This window comes from Drosophila nasuta, chromosome X, assembly GCF_023558535.2.
Source record: "Drosophila nasuta strain 15112-1781.00 chromosome X, ASM2355853v1, whole genome shotgun sequence".
NCBI lineage: Eukaryota > Metazoa > Arthropoda > Insecta > Diptera > Drosophilidae > Drosophila > Drosophila nasuta.
This window is the reverse complement of record NC_083459.1, coordinates 3526044-3547455: the sequence shown is the minus strand read 5'-3', so window position 1 is coordinate 3547455 and position 21412 is coordinate 3526044. Positions and strand designations below refer to the sequence as shown.

At 36.1% G+C, this 21412-nt stretch overlaps 1 protein-coding gene and 1 long non-coding RNA gene across 2 annotated transcripts in view; one reads left to right on the top strand and one right to left on the bottom strand.

Annotated features, from left to right (window-relative positions):
- The window catches only part of LOC132796821 (uncharacterized), a 69847-nt gene that overhangs the window by 23414 nt on the left and 25021 nt on the right, over positions 1-21412 (top strand). The window contains exons 2-3 of the mRNA XM_060808133.1: positions 7748-8206; positions 12489-12668. Of these exons, the coding sequence (XP_060664116.1) occupies positions 7757-8206; positions 12489-12668 (630 nt within the window). The 5' untranslated portion in view covers positions 7748-7756. The remainder of the gene's footprint in view (positions 1-7747; positions 8207-12488; positions 12669-21412) is intronic.
- Positions 19068-20409, bottom strand: LOC132796016 (uncharacterized). The gene is made up of 5 exons (XR_009633490.1): positions 19867-20409; positions 19687-19799; positions 19547-19623; positions 19274-19480; positions 19068-19214 (listed from the first exon to the last, which is right to left on the bottom strand). It is a non-coding gene; the product is annotated as an uncharacterized LOC132796016 (long non-coding RNA).

Below are 21412 nucleotides of genomic sequence, written 5' to 3'. Positions count from 1 at the left end.
AGAGCAAGTAACATAAACTAAAGCTGTAAGAAATGCATATGATTTAGTGAAGATGAAAAGCGATAAAATTAATACTTAGTTTTATAAACTGTATAAACTTTATGCAAGTTTGGATAATAATCTGTGTATTTCAATTGAAGCTTCAATTGATTGCTTTAACAGTATTTCCTTAATTTCATCCTGGTAGTGCGTTTACTTAATTATCTTTGTGACAATTGTCAATATAGTTGTAAGATGGTATTGCGTATACTTAATTTCTGAAAAGTATTATTATTATTATTATTACTGATTTATGAAACAACTCTCGCTGCTTTAAAACGTATTATTTTCCATATTTTGCGAGCTAATTGGATGGCAAATTTTGTATGAATGCGTACACGTTATATGCCTGCAAATGCGTATAGTATATTCATATTTATACTCGTATACATATATTTATTACAATGAGAATCCAAGGCCAAGAACAGAGCTGTGTGAAATGCACACAAATTTATTTATACGGTTTAATTAATTTGCGAATTGGTCGATGGGAAAGTGTTGGAGTGTGAGTGCATGGCTTTTAATATCAATGGACAATGGACAAGCATGGGAAATGCACAATGCACATATTTAATTGGTGTCCATTTCATCAAGTTTGTGTAGTAATTATAATAATTAGAACTGCATTATTCTCATTATTATTTAATGAAATGGTTTGTTTGAACTGCTTCAAAATTTTAATGCTTAAATTCTACTTAACTTTAAGTTTCTATCGGCAATTGGCTGCAAATATCGTAAAGTGTTTAGCTTTAATGTCTTCGACGAAGCGACTTAAAATTTAGTATATAGTTAATTTAGGGATTTGCCTAACAAGTCCTAATCATTGCCACGTTCGTCTTTATTTATTCGCTTGGAGGCCTTAAAACTGCAGCAGTAAAATTTATAGCACATAAGACACACATACACACATACACAAAGCAATTGATTTGAAATTGACGTAGTTGGAATAAGGTTTTTTTGGTGTCTTCACGGCATCGATTATAATACCCTGTAGCTTAAGATTTTAGCATAGTAAATGCCTAATACAAATTTTGCATTGCATTTGCAGACATGCAGCATATTTCAGTTGATTAAAGCTCTGAGAAAATGGCACTGAAATTAATAAGAGAGAAAATCCATTCCACATTCAAGAAATTTCATGAGAATTCCTTTAAGCAGAATTCGTAAATTTGGCTGCTGATTAAGATTAGGTATGAAATGAACTTTGTTCGTCTGAGTTGAAAATCAACTTAGTAACTTTATTAGCGTGGTATTCGTTAGTTGAGCATGCTTAAGGCGCGGCATTTGTTTGCCTGTCTGTCTATTATTTTCTTATTAGGCGCAGTTTTATTTATGTTTTGAGGACATATAAACTGAGGGGCAAGGGGAGAGGGGGAGGCATAGGATCATGTAAATCTCTGTCGGCTACAGCTACTTAATTAGCAAAGTTTGAATGAGAATAAAATTGGTGTTAAACAATTAAAGCCGCGATGAGTAAGCGAAAGCAACAAGAACTAAAAGTAAGAGAGGGCAGCGAAGGCAAAAAGCAAACTGAGCAAACAACTTGGCCGACAGGTGAAGGACAAGAGGGTGGGTGGGGCGAGGGAGGTATAGAGGGAGACTAGCTGGCGTAGGATTGCGGAGGACGAAGCAAAGTGAGGCGCAGGGCAGCTGACAAAGTCGAGCATAATACAACCTTGAGACGCACATAAAGTTGTTAGCCGTCTCTTTGTTGTTAATGTCACATATTGTTGTTGTTGTTGCTGTTGTTGTTGCTCCTTCTGCTGTTGCTGCCTTTGTCACTGTTATTGTTTATTGTACTTGTTGTTGTTGTTATTGTTGTTGTCGCTAGCAGCACCTTCATCTAGTGTGCGCTGTTCCGCATCAATGAGCGTAAGAGAAATCAGTATTAATTACTTGACTTCTTGTTGCCAGAAAAAGGCAACCAAAACAGCAGCAATGCCACATGTCGCCGTCACACACACACACACTCACACACACATAGTCACACCCATGCACACACACACACACACCCACCGAGGCGAGAGACTGGTGTGGCAAATTGTTTTGATGGCAACCTTGTGTCGGACACAGTCGCGTCTCGTTGCGTCTCTTTTGATATGCGTCGCTGCCATTTAATGGCCAACTAAATGGCGCATCGCTAACGCTATTTCGGTCTGGCTAAGTGCCTGTGATTGATGCACTAATGCTAACGCTTGCTTTTTCATACTCAACTGCAAATCACACTCGCTCTCTCGCATTGCGGTTTTTGAGGTAAAAGAAAGCTGAATTCGCTGCTCATTTTTGGACATTTGATTGCACATTGCGACTCTTGAAAGCGAATGCGACGAGTGTGGCACATTTCAACGGAAATCGAAATTAATTTTGCTCTGTGCTATTTTCAAAAATAAACCGTTTCTGCTGTCGTTTGCTAAAGTGAAGCGTGTTCTTAGCTTAATGAAATGAACTACAACATTCGGTTGATACAGATTTTGTAAAGAGTTTGTTTCCACTTGGAACAAACTGGTTAATTATTTATATCTAGTATATTTTGTACTGTGTGGTATATTTTGAATGAAGTATTATCAACATACCAAATACAGCCTTTGGTATATTTAAATATGTTTGCATTATATTAATTTAAAATATTATGAGAACAATACTGCTTTGTTTAACTTTTATTTAAATTTAATATACCATATATAACATTTGGTATATTTGTTTGTATTTTTGTGGTATATAAATTTGGTATAATATAAGAATATTACTGCACTGTTTTGCTTTTACTCACTATTATCAATATACTAAATTATAGCCGTTGGTATATATTAATATTCTTGCGGTATTTTAATTTGGTATATTATTAACTTAATACACGCACTGTTTTGATTTTATTCAAAATGAAGTTTTATATTAATATAATATATTAAATATAGCTTTTATTTGGTATATAATAAGAATAATTCTGAAATGTTTTACGTATATTCAAAATGGGTCGCGAGTATCTCACAGTCGAGCACACTCTTAGTTGGGTTACACAAAGTTCTTGAGCTCATTTGTTAATTTATGTTTACCAACGATCTCCAATAATTGGGCCAAAAGAAAAAAGTGAAACTTAACCAATTGCCAAACAAAAGTTTCATACAGAAATATTGTTCTCTAGCATTGGATATTAAAGTTAAGGGAAACTGAAGAGCACACGTTGCGTATACGTAGAGTAAGCCACAGAGTTTACTTTGAAATTGGTTTAAGGCGTTGCAGAGGTACAGCTGACACCACATCCGCATCCGCATACACAGCTACAGCCACAGACACATCCACATCCACATCTATATCCTTCAGGCCACAGTTGGTTAGTTGTCTATCAACATTTTGAGCCAATTAACAAATTTACACTGAAAACCTCAAAAACCACACAAGTTCTAGGAAAGTTTTTGGCAAAAGCAGATTGAGGGAGAGTGGAATATCGTTTAAGCCTTCTTGCTAATAAAATTAGCAGAGATCTTGTGTGTAAATTGATGTAGATTGCTTGATGTGCGGACGGTGTTCAACAAGTGTGGCGAAAAGTGTTTAGTTGTTATCTTCGAGATAAACATATAAAACACACAGCGAAAATGAAACGAACTGAGCTTAACGGTAACTAAGGCTAAAACTGGGACGATAGTCCCGCTGCAATTGGTTGTTGGGTTTCCTTCTACTGGGCCAACTCCCTCCTCAGGGGAGCAGCACACACACTGTGGCCGTAATGCAGCCTGTCATTGCCGTATAAATCATTGAAAGGCATAATAAACTCGACAGGCAGTCGAGCCGAGCCACACACACAGGCCACACAGGCTGCAGCAGACGTGCACGCTGAGATATACTTATGCCAGCGGAGTCCCTATGCTAAGCATAACGGCAGGAGTCGCAGTCGCAGTCGCAGTGAGTTGCTTCATTTTGCTGCCTTCTCAATTGGGGCCATCGCATACATATGTGTGTGTGTTTGTGTGCAACCAAACGTGGCACAGATAAGCCCAGCAGGCAAAGACCAGTCTGGGGCCAAAAAACTACTAATGTATGGTGCACGCTTTGAGGGGAAGTAAAAGGAGCATCGGGTGCAGGTTCAAATAAAATTAAGCGCACCAACAGTTGCCAATGCATGGGTCATCAAACCGAGCGGTCGTTGCAGTCCACACAACATTCCTGCACTTTAAACAGGGTGCCTCGAAATGTATTGGAAAGTGCCATCAAAAAAGGGCAAAGAGATTGGCTGAAGAATACAAAAAAATACTCTTCATGAATTTATACATCTATATTGAAGATACTATTTGAAATGATATTAAATGACTGCGAACATCAATTTGCAAATATATATGAGCTCTGGAATATATAGCTGTGAACATTGAAATAGCAGTGCAACTTCGATAGAAATTTTAGTTATGACATATTAATATTAATATTGAACAATGAAATAGCAGTGCTTACAACCTACGCGTTGAAAAATTGAAAAATACTGTTATATACGCAACTTAATTAGAAATTTTAGTTATAACATCTTAATATATACTTTTTTTTAATAATTCAACAATATACTATTTGAAATGATATTAAACGATTGTATGAGCTCTTGAATATATAGCTGTGAACATTGAAATAGCAGTGGTTACAACCTACGCGTTGAAAAATTGAAAAATACTGTTATATACGCAACTTAATTAGAAATTTTAGTTATAACATCTTAATATATATATATTTTTTAATAATTCAACAATATACTATTTAAAATGATATTAAATGACTGCGAACATCAATTTGCAAATATATGTGGTCTATTGAATATATAGCTGTGAACATTGAAATAGCAGTGCTTTCGACCTACGCGTTGAAAAATTGAGAAATATTATTATAAACGCAACTTTGATAGAAATTGTAGTTATTCCAGCTTAATATATACTTTTTTTTTTAATAATTAAACTATTCTTTCATTTTAGGTAACTCAATATTTTAGCAAATATGTATGTGGAAAGTACTCAAAATTAAAACTGAATTTTTTTTTTCCAAACAATAAGCTTCTTCTTAAGTATCGAACCAGTACAGCAGGAAGAAAAAATCAAAATTGAATTGCATTTCGAATTGGTAGCCAAACATTTACATTTTCAAGTCAATTTTGAAAAAGGAAACATAAGTGACAACAAATCATTTGAAAACAAAAAAAATCACTAAATCTAATTTCAAGGCACATTGAGCAATTTACTCTGTTTTAAATAAAGGAAGAACTCTGTTACATTTAACCAAGCGTAGATCATAGATGGGTTTACTTCGTAAACTTTACAGAAACTTAATCAAAAAGCATTAGCATATTTTTGTTTGTGCCTCACTCTTGTAATTGAGAGTTATGCGTCAGTTAAACGAAACCGCTTTGCATACAGGGTGCACAATGCTGCCTTGAGTCATTATTTGTTTTAAAGTAAACGGGAAAAACGAAAAATACACATATATACATACGTTATAATGAAGTGCACGCATATGAGAAAACATTTTTTAAATGAATTAACTTTTGCTTTGCGTTTTTATGACATTCAACTGTGGGAAATTCGTTCATGGCAAACCACCTGACGGTCGACGTCGTATCTCTTTGTAAGTGATGGCTTCAATGCGCCTTTGGCGCTTTTTTTCCGTTCTGATGTAATGCAAATTGCATTGGCTTTAATTTAAATTGAAAGACAATAACAAACAGCGGTTTGGGTTTCATTCTTTTATTCTTTGTGATGTCTCGGCTTCAGCTTCGTCTTCGTCTTCGTCTTCGGTTTCACATTCCCAAACACCCTATAAAAGGTCCTTCTGACAGCGACGTTTACAAACAAATATTTTTGCCGAAAGTGAAGAAAAATTAGGCACAATAAATTGAACGGAAGTTGCTGCTTAAAATGGAAAATGGCAAAATGAAAACAGAAACGAAACACAACAACTCAAATAGACGGAAAACAAGAAGAGAGAGAGAAAATAACAAGAACAGAAAAAAAAAACTCTAGCAAAGCGGAAGCTTCGAAAATACCGAAAACAAAAAACGCCGGCAACTGGTAAATGTCGAAACTTGAGAGGGGGGGAGAAAGAGGAGCTCTAAATAGAGGATATATTCCTAGGGTTGTTTGTCTGTGGTTATTGCTGTGGCTATTTGACCAACATACAGACACACACACACACAACATACTTGTCTATTTGTCTGTCTGTGTCGGTGTCTGTGTTTGCTGGTTGTGTGTTGCTTTTGTCTAGCCATCTAGATTGAAATACTTGAGTTGCCGTTGTCTGGAAATAGGCGTACTTTGAGCCTATGAACACATAGATACTATTAACTAAATCCCTCACAGGAGATACATACAGAGAGTGATGGGAGGGAGAGAAAAAAGCGTAGCATATAGAGTTTTCGTGTGGCGGACGTTGCACGTTTCATGTTGCATACAAATTTTCAATTTTCGTTTAAGGTTGCAAAAGTCGTAATGCGGCCTGGTTGCAAGTGCCATCTTGCAAACCTTTTTGGCAATTTCCGTAGCAAATGGCAAACAAAAGGCAAACTAAATGTGCCAACAATTGTAACAATTGCAACAACTGCGACAGCAAACATGAAAAAAAAAACAAACCAAAGAAACAACAAAAGCTGTCTGACGAGCGAACAATAAAACAAATGAATGAATAGCAAATTTTATAAAGCCAGCATCACAAACAGCAGTGTCGCCTACAAAATACACCCGACAAAAGTGTCAAAAAGAGAATTCCAGAAGTAACAGGGCGTATACTTGATATAGGCGAATGCGTATTCGCGATGTAGACTGTAATTTAAAAGAACATTTTAAAATATTTCTTCTAATAACAATTTTCAAAATAGTTACCCAAAAAGAAACATTTAATAAGATGACTTGATATCGATTTAGATAATACAAAAAATATACTCTTTCTATTAGTCATTTTAGATAAATGTAACTTCAATTTAATTGTTATAATAACTAGAAACTATATTTTTTTTTTTTCTTTAATAAGTGAATTATAGAAAAAGAGCTTACCTAAAAAAAAAATGTTAGTAATGAAGTATACGATAGATCAAGTTTAAAAAAGAAGCTTAAAAGAAAACTAAGAGGATATTAAGCCAATTTAAAAGAAATTCATTGTGGAATCAATTTTGTTATTTTTTAATTCATTTCTCTTTAGCTGGCTGCTCGTCGTGTGACTTAAATTGCCTTTTGTTCGCACTGATTGATGCGAATTGAGTTCATGTTGAAATAATTTTTGGTTTTCTTTAGTCTCTTCTCTTCTGTACGTTCAATAGCTTAGTCGGGTGCGCAAAAAAGAGTGGAAAGAAGAGGGGGGAGGAAGAGGAGGAAAGGATGTTTGTTTTTGTGTGTGCCTTGCATAACTTGACAAAACGAACTGTGAACACACCGTCACGATTTTATCCGTCTCTTCCCTTTCTCTCTCTCTCTTTCGGCTTCCGTTCTGCTTCCCCACAAAACTGCAATTTTTTGCCTGCATAACGCCAAGCGAATAGAAAAGCCACCAATTGTTAACGCTCCGTCCCCTGCCTCCTGCCTTACCCCTCCGCCACCACCTGCAGTCTCTATCTACAGTGCAGCCAGCGTCTTCTTCAGTTGGGTGGCCATCAGCTTTATGCCTTTTGTTATGCTTTGCGAGGCGTGTAAAATATTCATTGTTGTTGCCTATGTTTCAGTTTTTTCCTCTATTTCCTTTCCTTTTACAGGTGGTAAGAATGTCGCCCGCTGAGCATCATGTGGTTACGCCCAACGTGGTGAGCGATGAGGATTACCAACTGGCGGCAAGCACAGGCGGAGAAAAGTGGAAAGATGTGCCGGGGTATCTGATGGCGATGGCGAATTACCTTGCTGGCCATGTCAATGAAACGGAGGATGTGGAACGCTTCAATGGGCCGATACTTAAGGCGAGCATCAAATCGGTCTATTGGCTATTTCTCATCCAGTATGCAGCGTTGGCATTGCTCGGCGTCCTCATGAACATCATCATCATCGTGTACATCATGTATCATCGGCTTTACAAGGATGTCACGCATGCGTTCATTATCAACTTGGCGTTGTGCCATTTTGTGCAATGCGCTCTCGTGTTGCCCATTTCGCTGATGGTGATGCTCATTCAGAACTGGATATTTGGGCAATTCCTTTGCTTCTTTCTGCCCATGCTGCAGGTGAGTCTCCATTTTTTCCATTCCAGCCATTACTTTACTTTTATCCGTTTTATTCGTTGGCTCCGCTCGAGCAAATTTTAATTAAACTCACTCACGAGCATCGTTATCTATTGCTTTTTACTCCATGTCCAGCTTTTGGCTGCTGCTCCTTTTTGTTCGTCTGGCTGGTCAATTGCTGGCCAGGGAGCTGCTCTAAAGCTGCCAGCGGGCCAGATGTGCTGATAAACCTCATGGACCTATGACAAGTTAATAAACTTAACGCATTCTGCTTTATCTGTTCTGTTCTGCTCACTTTACACAATGAAAGTTTTAACCACTGAACAGTGGTTAAAAATGAGCAGCATTCAAAATTATTTATAATATAAATATTTCGATTTAATTCTCATTATACACAATTATTAACATATCGATTCATAGATTGCTGATACTAATTGATAAGGCTCATTTTAAAAAAGTCTAAGATATCCGGTTGAAATACACAAAGAAATAGCCGAAGTAGAATAATTTTAAAAGTTTGTGCTTAATGTCATTCTGCAAATAATTTTGTATTACATACTTTCAGGCTGTGATTAATTTGTCCAAAGTCATGCAAACATCAAATTTATAGCATACTTTGGGGCTGTGCATTATTAGCAAATTGCAGTGATTTTTATATAATTTTGTTATAGCATACTTTCAGGATGTCCATAATATATACACCTTCAGAACGCGCATAGTTTTTAAATTTCAATGCCCTGCAAATAATTTTGCAATGCATAACTTCAAGCAACATTTAAACGATTCTCAATCGCAAATATCCTTTTCGCAAACAACGTATATTTCGACTATATCCTGTCACAAAAAATGTGTCCTTAAGAATCCAACACTTGTAATTGTTTAGCCCGGGAGCCGAAAGAATTTTGCGAAAATTATAAATAGCAGAATATCTCGAGAACTACAAGGACAAAACAGTGGACAGTGGAAATTTGAAATTTTTGGCATTTTTATACCCATGATCCTTAAAATGTCTAACGATAGTAGAAGTTATCCTGATCACAAAAAGATATGTCCCGCAAGATCCTTAAGAATATGGAAAATCATTTTTGAAATTAAACGGATTTGGCTCTAAACAATTTTAATTTATATTGCAAACTTTAAGGTTGCGATAAGTCTTCTTTATCAAGGGACGTACATTGGTGGGATGGCAAGAACGAAGTCTATCGATTGGAATAAAAAAAACATGCGAATTATCTAAGGCTCCAACACTTATAATTTTTCAGTTCGGGGGCCAAAGGAAACAAGCAAAAATCATAAATTGCTGGATAACCTGAGAACCACAATTACGATTTGAATGTCCTTTGGCACCACGCTGGCTCTTTTCAAATGACTTTGTTTGATACAGGACTCGCCAGGATCAGACGCGATATGAAAAAGATATACGCAATTTTTTGTATACATAAAAATCATTTTATATGGGGTCCTGTAGGGATTATCGCCCTTTTAAAAACATTTTTGAAACTCAAGGGATAAGACCTATCTGCATACCAAAGAACATCCACGTCGGAGCACATTTTTCGATTTTAACCCCCTTATAGAAATTTCGAACATAATTTTTGATAAAAACTTAAAAATCAATGAATAAATATCTATAGTTTGACATGCTGGCAGCATAAGAAATATATTCTTTCGAACTCATTCAAAATATAGCATAGATATAACATGAAATAATAGGAAATTCTATGCCAATGATGATAAATAATAAATTTGTTTGGTTAACTGTAGTCCCATCAAAATAAACATGGTGTCTTTCTTTTTCGCTGCTTGTTTACCTCTCTCCGATGAATTTATGCAGTGCCGTCAATTTAAATTGTCATTACAAGAATGATCAACACGTAGCGCCTGGATTTCCGATTTGTAAATGATACACCGAGTCCGCTAATGTTATTTTTGTCATACTTTCAATCTGACACATTAATTTCCCAAGAATTGCAAATAGTTAATTTGAATAAAGTTAAACAATAGCAGATAATCAAAGACAACACAAATCTCATAATCACTTCATGCTTTATTTATTTTTCATGCATAATCTTTACTTGTGTTATTTATTTATGCTGTTAAATAATAACTTTGAATATATAAATATTTACTTACATGAAAGTGTCAGTTAGTTTGTATTTACATTTAATTTTTGTACTCTGCCGCAGTGGCAAGATGAGTGCGTTGGCATTGGCTTCGAGATACGCTGTTTGTGACAGTTGCTAAAGGGCTGTTAACTGTACCTAATTGGCATGTCAAGTCCGCATATAATGTTGGATTGAAATCAGAAGTCCGTAACAAGGTTTGTCCGGCTCTCCGTTCGATGTGTCGGTCTGTCGGTTTGTGTGGCTGCGTATGTCGGTCTGTCGTAACCGATTTGCCAGTCCTCACTCAAATCCACACCTTTTCGCTTTGTCACCTTGCGATATGGAGCATTTCCACGCAATAGCTTTTGTTACGTCTTGTTGCCAAAAGCCGCAATGATTGACACATTTCACGGTCCCTGCCAACAATACACGTGCATCTGTATCTGCCACATATATATATATATAAATATATCTGTATATATATGTGTGTGTGTGAGTATATATGGCAAACAACAGGATATAAAATAATTTACTTTCATTCAATTTTGTTTTGCTACCTTTACTTAATGTCGTCAGCTACTCTCTTGTTCTCTTCGCTTCGCTTCGGTTCGGTTCGTTTCTTTTTTTCTCTGTTTTTTTTTTTTAGGCAACGTCTGACAAAAACAGAATGCCAAAATATTTGGCCAAATCGAAGCAGCTAATGCTCTAGTTGTTATTTGTGCTCTTGGCCAAGTCAAGTTTTAGTCATCAGACTTATGAATCTCATTCATAAACAACATTTCATTTGAGTGAAACTGCCTCAGGCATACACATTGGAAGTGTAGTTTTATGTATATATGAAGCGAGTGTATTGATTTATTAACTAGACGACAAAACTCTTTAAGGTTGTGCATGTACTCGACAAGACGGGACAGAGCATCTGGAAATTGAGCTAGACGCTCTTGAAGATTGTATTACCGAAGCATTCGCAAACAAAGACGCGATAGAAAATGCCAGGCAACGGATATGATTCGATTTGATTGCTATCACAAAAGGCGACAAATAGCGCATACCCATTCCAATCCAATCCATATCCCCTATCCCAACACACAGAGAGATTTTTGCGGCATTTACGCACACATTTATCATGTGTGTGTGTGTGTGTGTGTGTTGTGCCTTTTCACTTCTTATTCTGAAATTGATTGATGCTACCCACAAAAATCCCCAAGTCGCCCTGGAAGGATGCGTTAAATTTCATTATTTAGGGTCGACTGAGAATTGCAATCGACACAATTGCAGCTGAGAAAAGCCAGTCGTCAAAATGAAGATTGTCTGCTTTAGATATTTTTAGCATTCAATTCAATTTATCTATCCTAGACCTTTAAATGTGCTTCTTGTTATTGTTTAGATAGCAATTTTATCACCATTAAAAAGTAGTTCAAATTAAGTGCAACTTATTTTTGTTCGTATTTATATTTCGTAGAATTAAATTCGACACAGAAAACCTTTAATGATTTTTGTGCTGACGATGCGAATGGTTTTAATGGTCTTGGTCATAATTCATATGGATGTGTGCTTGTCTAATGCCTTGACGAATACATTGACCATAGGCTAATGCTAGACAATCTGTTAAAAATGATTGGTTTTCTGTGGTTTGAGGTGTTGTCACAATATTCAATCTGGCACATCTCAGGCAAATAAACAAACAAGCGCACAAGGAAAACGCAAACTTGGTCTAGAACAAAAATGGATGATAGCCTGGAAAATCTTTAGGATTTCGTTAGCAGCATAATGCGATGCATGGCTACACGTATGTGGGCAGCATAAAACAACACGACGACAACCTACATACGTACGCGTGTCTGTGTGGGGGGACACCATTCAAGCGAAACGTAACACAAACTCAGAGTCAAAACCTAAACTGAAGCAAAAGTAGAAGAACCGGTGTGTATAGTACGAGTACAACAACAATCAGAGGCAAACAAATTTGTTTCAATCACCGCACACGGCCGAAAAATGGTTGCCTAAGCCATTGGACTAAGTAAACAAAGCTGAGGAATCAGCTTTGCCCAGAGACCCCAACCCAGACACGACTTACAACTGCTGTGCTGTGCTATACTGTTGCTGTATTGTTTTTTACTTTCACTTGTTTTTTCGTATCTGTATACATGCTTCTTCTTCTTTCTCTTTTTCTCTTGCAGGACATTCCGTTACATGTTGCCATGATATCGCACATACTGATTGCCTGGGATCGCATGCGTTGGCTAAGCGATCCGCTCAAGGGTCGCATACCCGGCTTTGTCTGCTGCTGTGCCACCTGGCTAACTGGCATGGTGATTGCGCTCCCTTATCCCATTTATACGATTTACGTTGAGCTTGGGGTGAGTATTCATTCATTCATTCATTCACTCATTCGTTCAGCGTGTGTGTTGCTTTATTAAAAATTACGCGATGCCAAAGATGCGACATGTGCCACACACGTGTGTGTGTGTGGGAAGGAGGATTTTGCTCTATATCAGCCTCAGATCAAAGTAAATTCAGCAGACCGTTAAAGCATTTTCGCCGAGGTACTCAACGGTCGACAAAAACGCAGACAGTCGCTTTTACCACGTGCCACAATGCGAACAGATCATAGACCAGATGCTGACTGACACTCTTTTGTGCATTTCCCTCGCATAGATTTTGAATCAACTAACGAAAAGCTATTCAACTACATTTTGCGAGTTTTCCGTTGCATACTTTTGAGCGCACATTGAAATTTTTTTTGTTATACATTCTTTATTTATTTACAATCTATCTATCTAAAAATAATAAGTAAATTCTATGAACGCACATTGAAATGCGTTTCGTTTATTTATTATTACAAATTATACCCTCTAAAGTTAGGATAGAAGGGTAACAGGCAAACGGAGACATCTCTGATTATATAAAGTATATATATTCTTAGATAGATCTCAGAGACTATAAGAGACAGCACTTGTTATGCTTTCAAGCAAGTTTGTTTACAAAGTTTGCCCTCACAACCAAAATTAAAGAACAAACGTTTTTTAAAAACAATTGAATAAAAGAAGCTATTTTAGGAACCTACAATAGTAATTATGTATCCTGAAAATTTTGGTTGCAATCAGATAAAATTTGTAGGAGTTATTTAAGAAATACTTTTTTTTTAGTTGCCTTGGCTGACAATCTGGTATAATTTGTATTCTATGGTATATTTTGTAAGTTCAAAAAACAGCATTCGATATATTTTGGTATAATTTAAGATTAATATCGCACTGTTTTGCTCTTTATAATGGGTAGCTGGTATCTCACAGTCGAGCACACTCAATTGTAGCTTTCTTACTTTTTTCAATTTGTTCTGATTGTTTAAATTAGTCCGACTAATGTGGCAGCTTAACCTTAAAATATATTAACAATTTCACTTATTGATCGGAGCAGACAGATTAGAATATAAGTCTAGCAGGCAGATCCTGCAAGTGCAGTCTTTTAAGACGCCTCTTGCCCTTGTACTTCAAAAGGCGTTGAGAAAATACATTTAAGTGAGCTTTCTTACTTGTTTTTATAACTGTAATATTATGATATTATTTGTTAAATGCATTCCTCACATTATAAATAAAAACAGTGACAAATTGATTCCAATTACTGTTAACTAACTTAAAAGGATTTCTTGTTGCTATTGTTTTATTTAGCCATATTTTGTGGAATTTGTGCAAGATGCTGATTAGAATGCAGTTTGCAGTTTATTGCCAGCAATTGGTTCATGTGGTTGTCAATGTCTATCTCTCTCTGTCTCTTTCGCATGTGCATATATATGTAGTGTAGTGTAGTGTAGTGTAGTGTAGTGTTATACAATGAGGCAGCCGCTTCGTTGCACTCACTTCATCATTGTCGGCAAACCCCAAAGGTCTGATTAGCTAGCTGGCAAACTAACAACTGGCAAAGTGGCAAACTGCACTCACTGCCTGCTGCCTCATTGCGAGCCTGCTGACATTGTTGATATGGGCGTTATTGGTATTTGTGTGTGTGTGTGTTGCTTGCATTAGTATGTGTGTGATGCTGGGCGGGCCAATTTGAAACTCGTTAACGTGGCTTGTCAACTGCGCTTGCATTTTGCTGCCAAAATATTTGCTACATGGACTTTTAAAGTGCGCCCGCAGCAATGCCAGCAAAAGCAAAAGCAACACTTACAATAACAAACACGACAGCAGCAACAACAATAACAACAAGATGACAAAAACAACAAGAGACATAAATATTTATGGGCCATAAAGTGTTGCAACTTTTTGATACACTCAACGTGTTTTTCTTCTCCTCTCACTCTCACTTTCATTCACTCTCTTATTCTCTTTTTCTATCTCTCTCACTTTGTATATTGCCTTCTCGTTCGCTCGCATGTGTATGTGTTTGTGTTTGTTTGTGTGTGATATTGTGGGCCTTCATTTGCTTGGCATCAAACGACAACACTCAACAAGCAGCACAACAACAACAACAACAACAATAATATTGCACTCGGATACCCTATAAAAAAGATACAGAAAAACATAGATAAATGAAAGTCTACTAGATCAAATTGTAATACTTATGTCAAGTATTTTTATGTTATATTTAGAAGTTAAGATTTATAATTTGGCTTCTCATTTTTGAATATACTAAGCATTACTTTAATTTATAGAGGTGCATTTCTTCAAGTATAAGTCGGAAATACCTTACTAACTGCAACTCAACTGTCAGGGTATTCTTCTGCACATCACTTGAAAAACAATTTTCTTTTATAGTTTTGTTATTATAACTCGCCCTGCCTCGCCCCTTTATATTATGTTTTCTGCTATCAAGCATAGTCTAGTTTATCCAGCACATTTTTGTAAGCATAGCAGACAGTGTTCGTGTGTTACAAATAAGAGTAAAACAAGTGTGAAAACTATAGTCGAGTGTGCTCGACTGTGAGATACCCGCTACGAAATGAATATACCTCAAAAATACTAAAAAATAATATACTGAAAAAGATTTAAAAATGCCGAAGACTATATTTGATATATTCATATAGTATTACATTCAAAATATATCAAATTAATATACCGTAAAAATACTAAGCGTGTACTAAATTTTATATATTTGGTATATTGATATACTACTACAATCAAAATATGCCATAGAGTGCGAAATATACCATATATTGTCAAAATTACGTTTATTATTCGATTGATGGCAATATTTTTAAACAAACTAAATCTGTTAAGTTATAATAATAATACCTTTCTACCTTATGAGTAGCGGGTATAAGAAATACCAAATTTATTAGAAGAAGAATTTAAAGATTACAAAATTAGATATGTTTGGAAAAAAGTTTAGTTTAATTGAAATCAAATTTGAACTCAGTTATTGTTTATGTCTTGTGTTGACATCATAAATTAATTTATGAACCCGAGTTGAGGGGACGGATGAAAATAACTGTGAAAAAGAGCAACGGCCAACAAAATCCATATATATTCATTTTACATAAAGTAATGAACTGCTGCCGCTCGAAGGTGGATGGAGAATTGAGCGACTCTCGAAGTTGCCTGCCACTTTCCACTTACCATTTTACCACTTGCTACTTGCCACTTGCCACTTGCCTCTGTGCGTTAAGTGGCAGCCCATTCGAGTGAAGAGGCGCGCACGCCGAGGACAAAGAACATGAGAACACGAATACTTCAATATCCACACAGCACTCGTTGTTGTTCGTTGTTCGTTGTCAATTGGCTTTTGCGCTTCGCTCATGTAGTATATGTGATTATATTATTATTGGGGGCCTTTTTGGTGTTGTTGAACTCTTGCCGCAATTATATGTGCTATTTATGAAGAGCTTTCCTTCTGTCTTTCACATTTTTCCATGTGCGACTAACGACAATTTGTATAATTTATATGGCAATTCGATAAATGTCTGGTCTCATAAAACCGGCAACGTGATGGCAACAAGTGGCACACACACACACACACACAAACGAAATTCCCCGATTATGATAACGATGATATAGATGATGATGATACTACTTACTATTCGCAGGCCAAATACATAATAATCAAGCCAACGATAATTACGACGATTTACAATATTTATGCCCGAAAGTCGATTATCATATTGCGCGCGCGTTTGTGTGTGTGTGTGTGTGTGTGTGTGTGTGAGTGTGTTACACACTTAGAAGGCAGTCAAACTCAATCAGTCGTCAATAATTTCATTAGTTCAATATCTGTGCGTATACTTAATTTGATGGCAGTGCTAGAACAGCGCAAGATACGACGACGAGTATGTTAGACACTCCAGGAGGACGCCATCTGCTTAGAGACAGACAGACAGACAGGCAGACTGAGAGACCCCTTGATCCTCTTTGCTGTCAGAGTCGTCCTCTACAGAGAGCTTATTATCTCATTTGGGTTCGCCGCTTGTGCAATTTATGAATATTTTACGAGAGAGTTGTGCGCAAAGGGGCAAAAGAGTGGCTCATACATACATCGAAATGATATGATGTGCCATTTGGTATTCAGTGTTCACTGTTCACTGTTCAGTGTTCAGTGCTCAGTTTTCGGCATTCGGCATTCGGTATTTTGGGTTCAACAAATTGCTTTGACACTCACAATGCCTTCAGAACTTTGATTGTCATGTGGGGCAAACAAAATCTCTCGCATTCCATTGTGTTTATGTGTGTGTGTGAGTGTGTGCTTTGAGCCTGTGATTAGCAATAAGATTCCGAATTCATGCATTTCTATGAATTTTCATGTATTTCATACATTTCTGACATCAATTCTGAATTGCTTGCTAATTTGAGACGGTTATTAAGCATTTTGAAAACTTTAATTTCCGCAACAACAACAAGAAAAAGTGGTGGAAAAGTGGAAAATATTTTGCGCATTTTTTACATATCATCGTTTACGATTTGCTTTTGGAATCTTAACAATTTCCACACACACACACACACACACGAATTGATTGCAGCAAACATTTTGACCTCGATTCACAGCAGGCTTTCAATACTTCAATTCAATTCTAAAAAAAAAAAATGAACGAGTAACTTTTTGTGTTGCGTGCGAAAGCGATTTGGATAACCTTTGACCCGCTGCTATAAGTTTGCTTTAGCATTTTTACGCCATTTTACTTTTACTCTGGATAAGTTTCACATTCAGTTCGCAGTTCGCAGTTTTCCCATTTCCAATTCCAAATTTTCAGTATTCGAACTCAGTATTGGCAGCTGCGTTTCGGCGATTTGTGTGAAACGCAAGGCCAACTTTTGTTTATCTTTGTCAAAAATGTGCCAAAAACTTTTGCGACGCAAAACAAATTGAAAATCTTTTTATATTTTTATTGGTCCAAGTGCCTTTTGCCTCACCAATGAAAATGTCAACGATGAAACCAATTTATTCGCAAGCAAAACTCGAGGAATAGTGGAAGGCTTATGCCTTATTTTTGATACCCGCTACCCATTGGATAGAAGGGTATTATAACTATGTGCCGATAAGTACTATATGTATTCTTGATCAGCCGAAGGGTCTTAGTTGCTTTGGCTGACAATCTAGTATATAGTGACCTATATGGTATATTTGAAATGTAGTGATATATTAATATACCATATATAACCATTGCCATAATTTGGTATATTTTCAGTATATCTTACAAATAAATGTAATACCAAGCTTGTTAAATTTAGAATATTTTCGGTATATTAATTTGGTATATTTGATATCTCACATTTAATATGCCAAATATAGTCATTTGTATTATCAGTATATTGTCGGTATATTTTAAGAATAATACTGTACTTTATATTTAAATGTGTAGCGGGTGTTGGTATAATTTAGTATATTTTTGGTATATTAATTCTGTATATTTAAAGAATAATACCGTCACTTTTTACATTAATCGGTAGCGGGTATTCCACAGTCGAGCAAAATCGGCTGCAGCTTTCTTGTTTTTTTTTTTACCTACATCAACATCAAGTTCAATTTGTCGTATACTTGATTTTATGCGGACCGACCGCGTGTTTTTTTTTATTGATGCTGTCAGAGAATTTCGACCGCAGTCAGTCACCTAATTACATATATATGTATGTACATATGTATGTGTGTCTATATGCTGGAATAAAGGATTTATGGCTCACTTGGCTATAAGTGAAGTTTCCTCTTCATGAAATTCAAAACGCGCCAATGTTACTCCTTACACACGCCTCCGACAATGCGCATCTCCATATATATATTTATGTACACTTACATAGTCGTAGTTTATTTATGTTTACTACTTGAGCTCTTTACTCGATGTTGTTGTTGTTGCTGTTGCTGTTGTCGAGTAACGTCTTGTTGTTACGAATATCCGCTTGTCCGCGTTGACTTTGGCACGAAGCGTTTCCTTCTCCTCCTCCTCCTCCTCTCCATTTACTTGCTGTGTTCTCTTCTTGCCCTCGACAATCAGCTATCGAACTAACCCGGATATGCGCTTGGCGAACGAACGAACGAACGAAATTTCGCTACAGGCTACGGCCCATGAAAATTCAAGTGACTGCGCAAAAGAAATGCCAAAAGTAATCGCATACTATATACCAAAGAACCTGTCAAATAGATGGGGAAGCGGACAAGCGAATATCGAAAGAGAGAGAGAGAGAGAAAGGTAGAAAGGGGCGAGAGATAGGAATATGCTAAATTTCTTGTCTCCCCAAATAATTGTTTTAAGGTTCAATGAATGATATTTGGCATTGTGTATCAAGCTGTAAGCCATTTGAATAGAACTAATCTTAATTGAAATAGAGAGAAGTCGATTTCTGTTTTGCTTTTTGCTTTAAAATTTTATTTCATTTCAGAATTAACATTTCAAGTTGAAATTAACGAAATGTGCTTTAGAACCCTTTAAAAAATAAATCAATTTTCATTTGATTTATTCTCGTTATTGAATCCTCTAAGATTGTCTATGGTGAACAATTAATAGCACTATAATAAAATATATAAAGGATAACAATAAACTTACTTGGAGCTTATTTGATTTTATGATTTTGTAATATTTTTGATTTTTAAGTCAAGCATCTATTTAATTAACAATTGCCTTAAAGTTCCTCGACATCATAATCATTTGTGTGCACAAGATTGCGCTTAATTTGATATTAGACTTACTTTTGATCCTAATTGTTAAGATTAAAATAAGAAGTGATTGCTTGACATCCTAAACATATGTAAACTATAAAAAAACAGAAATGATAAATATCAGATAAACAAATCACGCTTTTGTTTACGTTAAGCTTACCGCTTATAATATTTTTTTTTGGATCTGTGTTTTTATTACATAAATAAATAAAAGATGGACATCAACTCTGAAATTTTCTGTATGAAAGGAAATCGACAGAGGCTCGATCTGAAATTCTCTTCAGTTGATATTAGACTTACCTCTTTAATAGAATTTTCTGTTCAAACTGCTAATTATTTAATTTTTACCCATTTGAATAATAAGCTGAATAGCTATAAACGTTTTTTGAAATTAATTTTAAATATGAAATTAACTAAAAAAAAAAAAAAAATTAATTTTATAAGACAATATAAAAATACTAAATATATAACTTTACTTACCTGTGTCTTTAGTTTTCAACAAAATGAAAAATTCACTTAAAACGCGTTGGACGCTTTGCATCGACACCATCAGGAATGAAACGTTTAGCACGCTTACAAGAGGTTCTTATTACCTCTGTTTGTGTGCCAACATCGCGGTATTGACGAATAGTAAATGGGACTGCTGCCGATAAATATGATTCTTGGGCTTCATCTTGACGCGAACAATCTAATATATCTTGCATTGCCGTTTCTACATTTATTTCACTTGCTTCAGCGGCATCAACATTCGGATCATTAGCGACAGTTTGAATTACCTCTTGTAAATTTATTTCACTTCCACCAGAGTGAGAATTCGGTGCATTAGCGTTAACTTTTAAACCTTTATTTGCAATTAGAACTTTTGATGCTTCGTTTCCCATCTTCGCTTGTTCTTGTAAGTTCACTTTATGGTTGCTCAAAAAATTGTATTTTATTTATAATTTATTATTAGTATTTATTTATTTTATTTTAATTTTTGTACGTGATATGCTTCGCTCTCAATTTACGACTGAACGGAATATAACATTGATATTGCAAAGGTAAAGTGATGAAGTACATTTGCCACACAAATGTGAGTGCTTCGAACTCGCTTACTATGTTGGCTCATCATATTCTATATATTTCTTTGGCCAATAAACTGTATTGCAAATGTGCAACACATGTCACAATTCAATAGTTTGTAGTTTGACTAAATATTACATTGTATTAAGTTTGGTCTCTTTGCATTTTCTGATCTCTTTCGCTCTCTTTATTTTTCGTAGGAAAATACAATCAACTGTTTCCTTGGTATTTGCTTTGGGCGAGTTATAACAATTTGCGCAAGACATACACAAACACACACAGACCATAAATGCGACTTCCGCTTTAACCGGAAATGGCAGCGCCCTGTGGACGGGTTTCCCCATATCCAATATTACATTTTCCATCTCCCCCTGACACTAGCAAATAACATGTGCTCTTTACTTCTTTACTTTCTTTATCATTTTTTGTAGCCATACCCACCATTATTATTATTATTATTATTGTGATTGTAACTTTGTTAGAAGGACGTCCATTTCAACTGCATATGTGTGTGTGTGTGTGTGTGTGGGCATGTCTAAGGCTTATTAAATTGTCATTTAGCAGGCGGGCAGGCAGAAGGACGACAGGCCATGCAAATTGCTGACAGTCAAAGCAAATTAGTTGAGTTCTCTTGCCCAGGGGCCATGTGCTGATTGCATTGATGAAAGTTCAAGCAACGGGAATGAGAACACAGCGCAACGAAGACACACCCTCTTTATCTCTCCGTCTCCGTCTCTGTCTCCATCTCTTCGTCTGATAGACGATGCCCATTGCACGTGCCAGTTATTTTCAATAGAGTTTGTTGCCATGGCCATTATTAAATCCACTTAACAATTGTCCAAGCTATTCGAATCGAAACATTTATGGCATTTTGTAAACAACTCGTGGCCGCACACAAAAACCGCAAAGATCAAATGCGAAACATGCAGACAGCCCACTAAAATAGAATATAAAAGCAGAGATG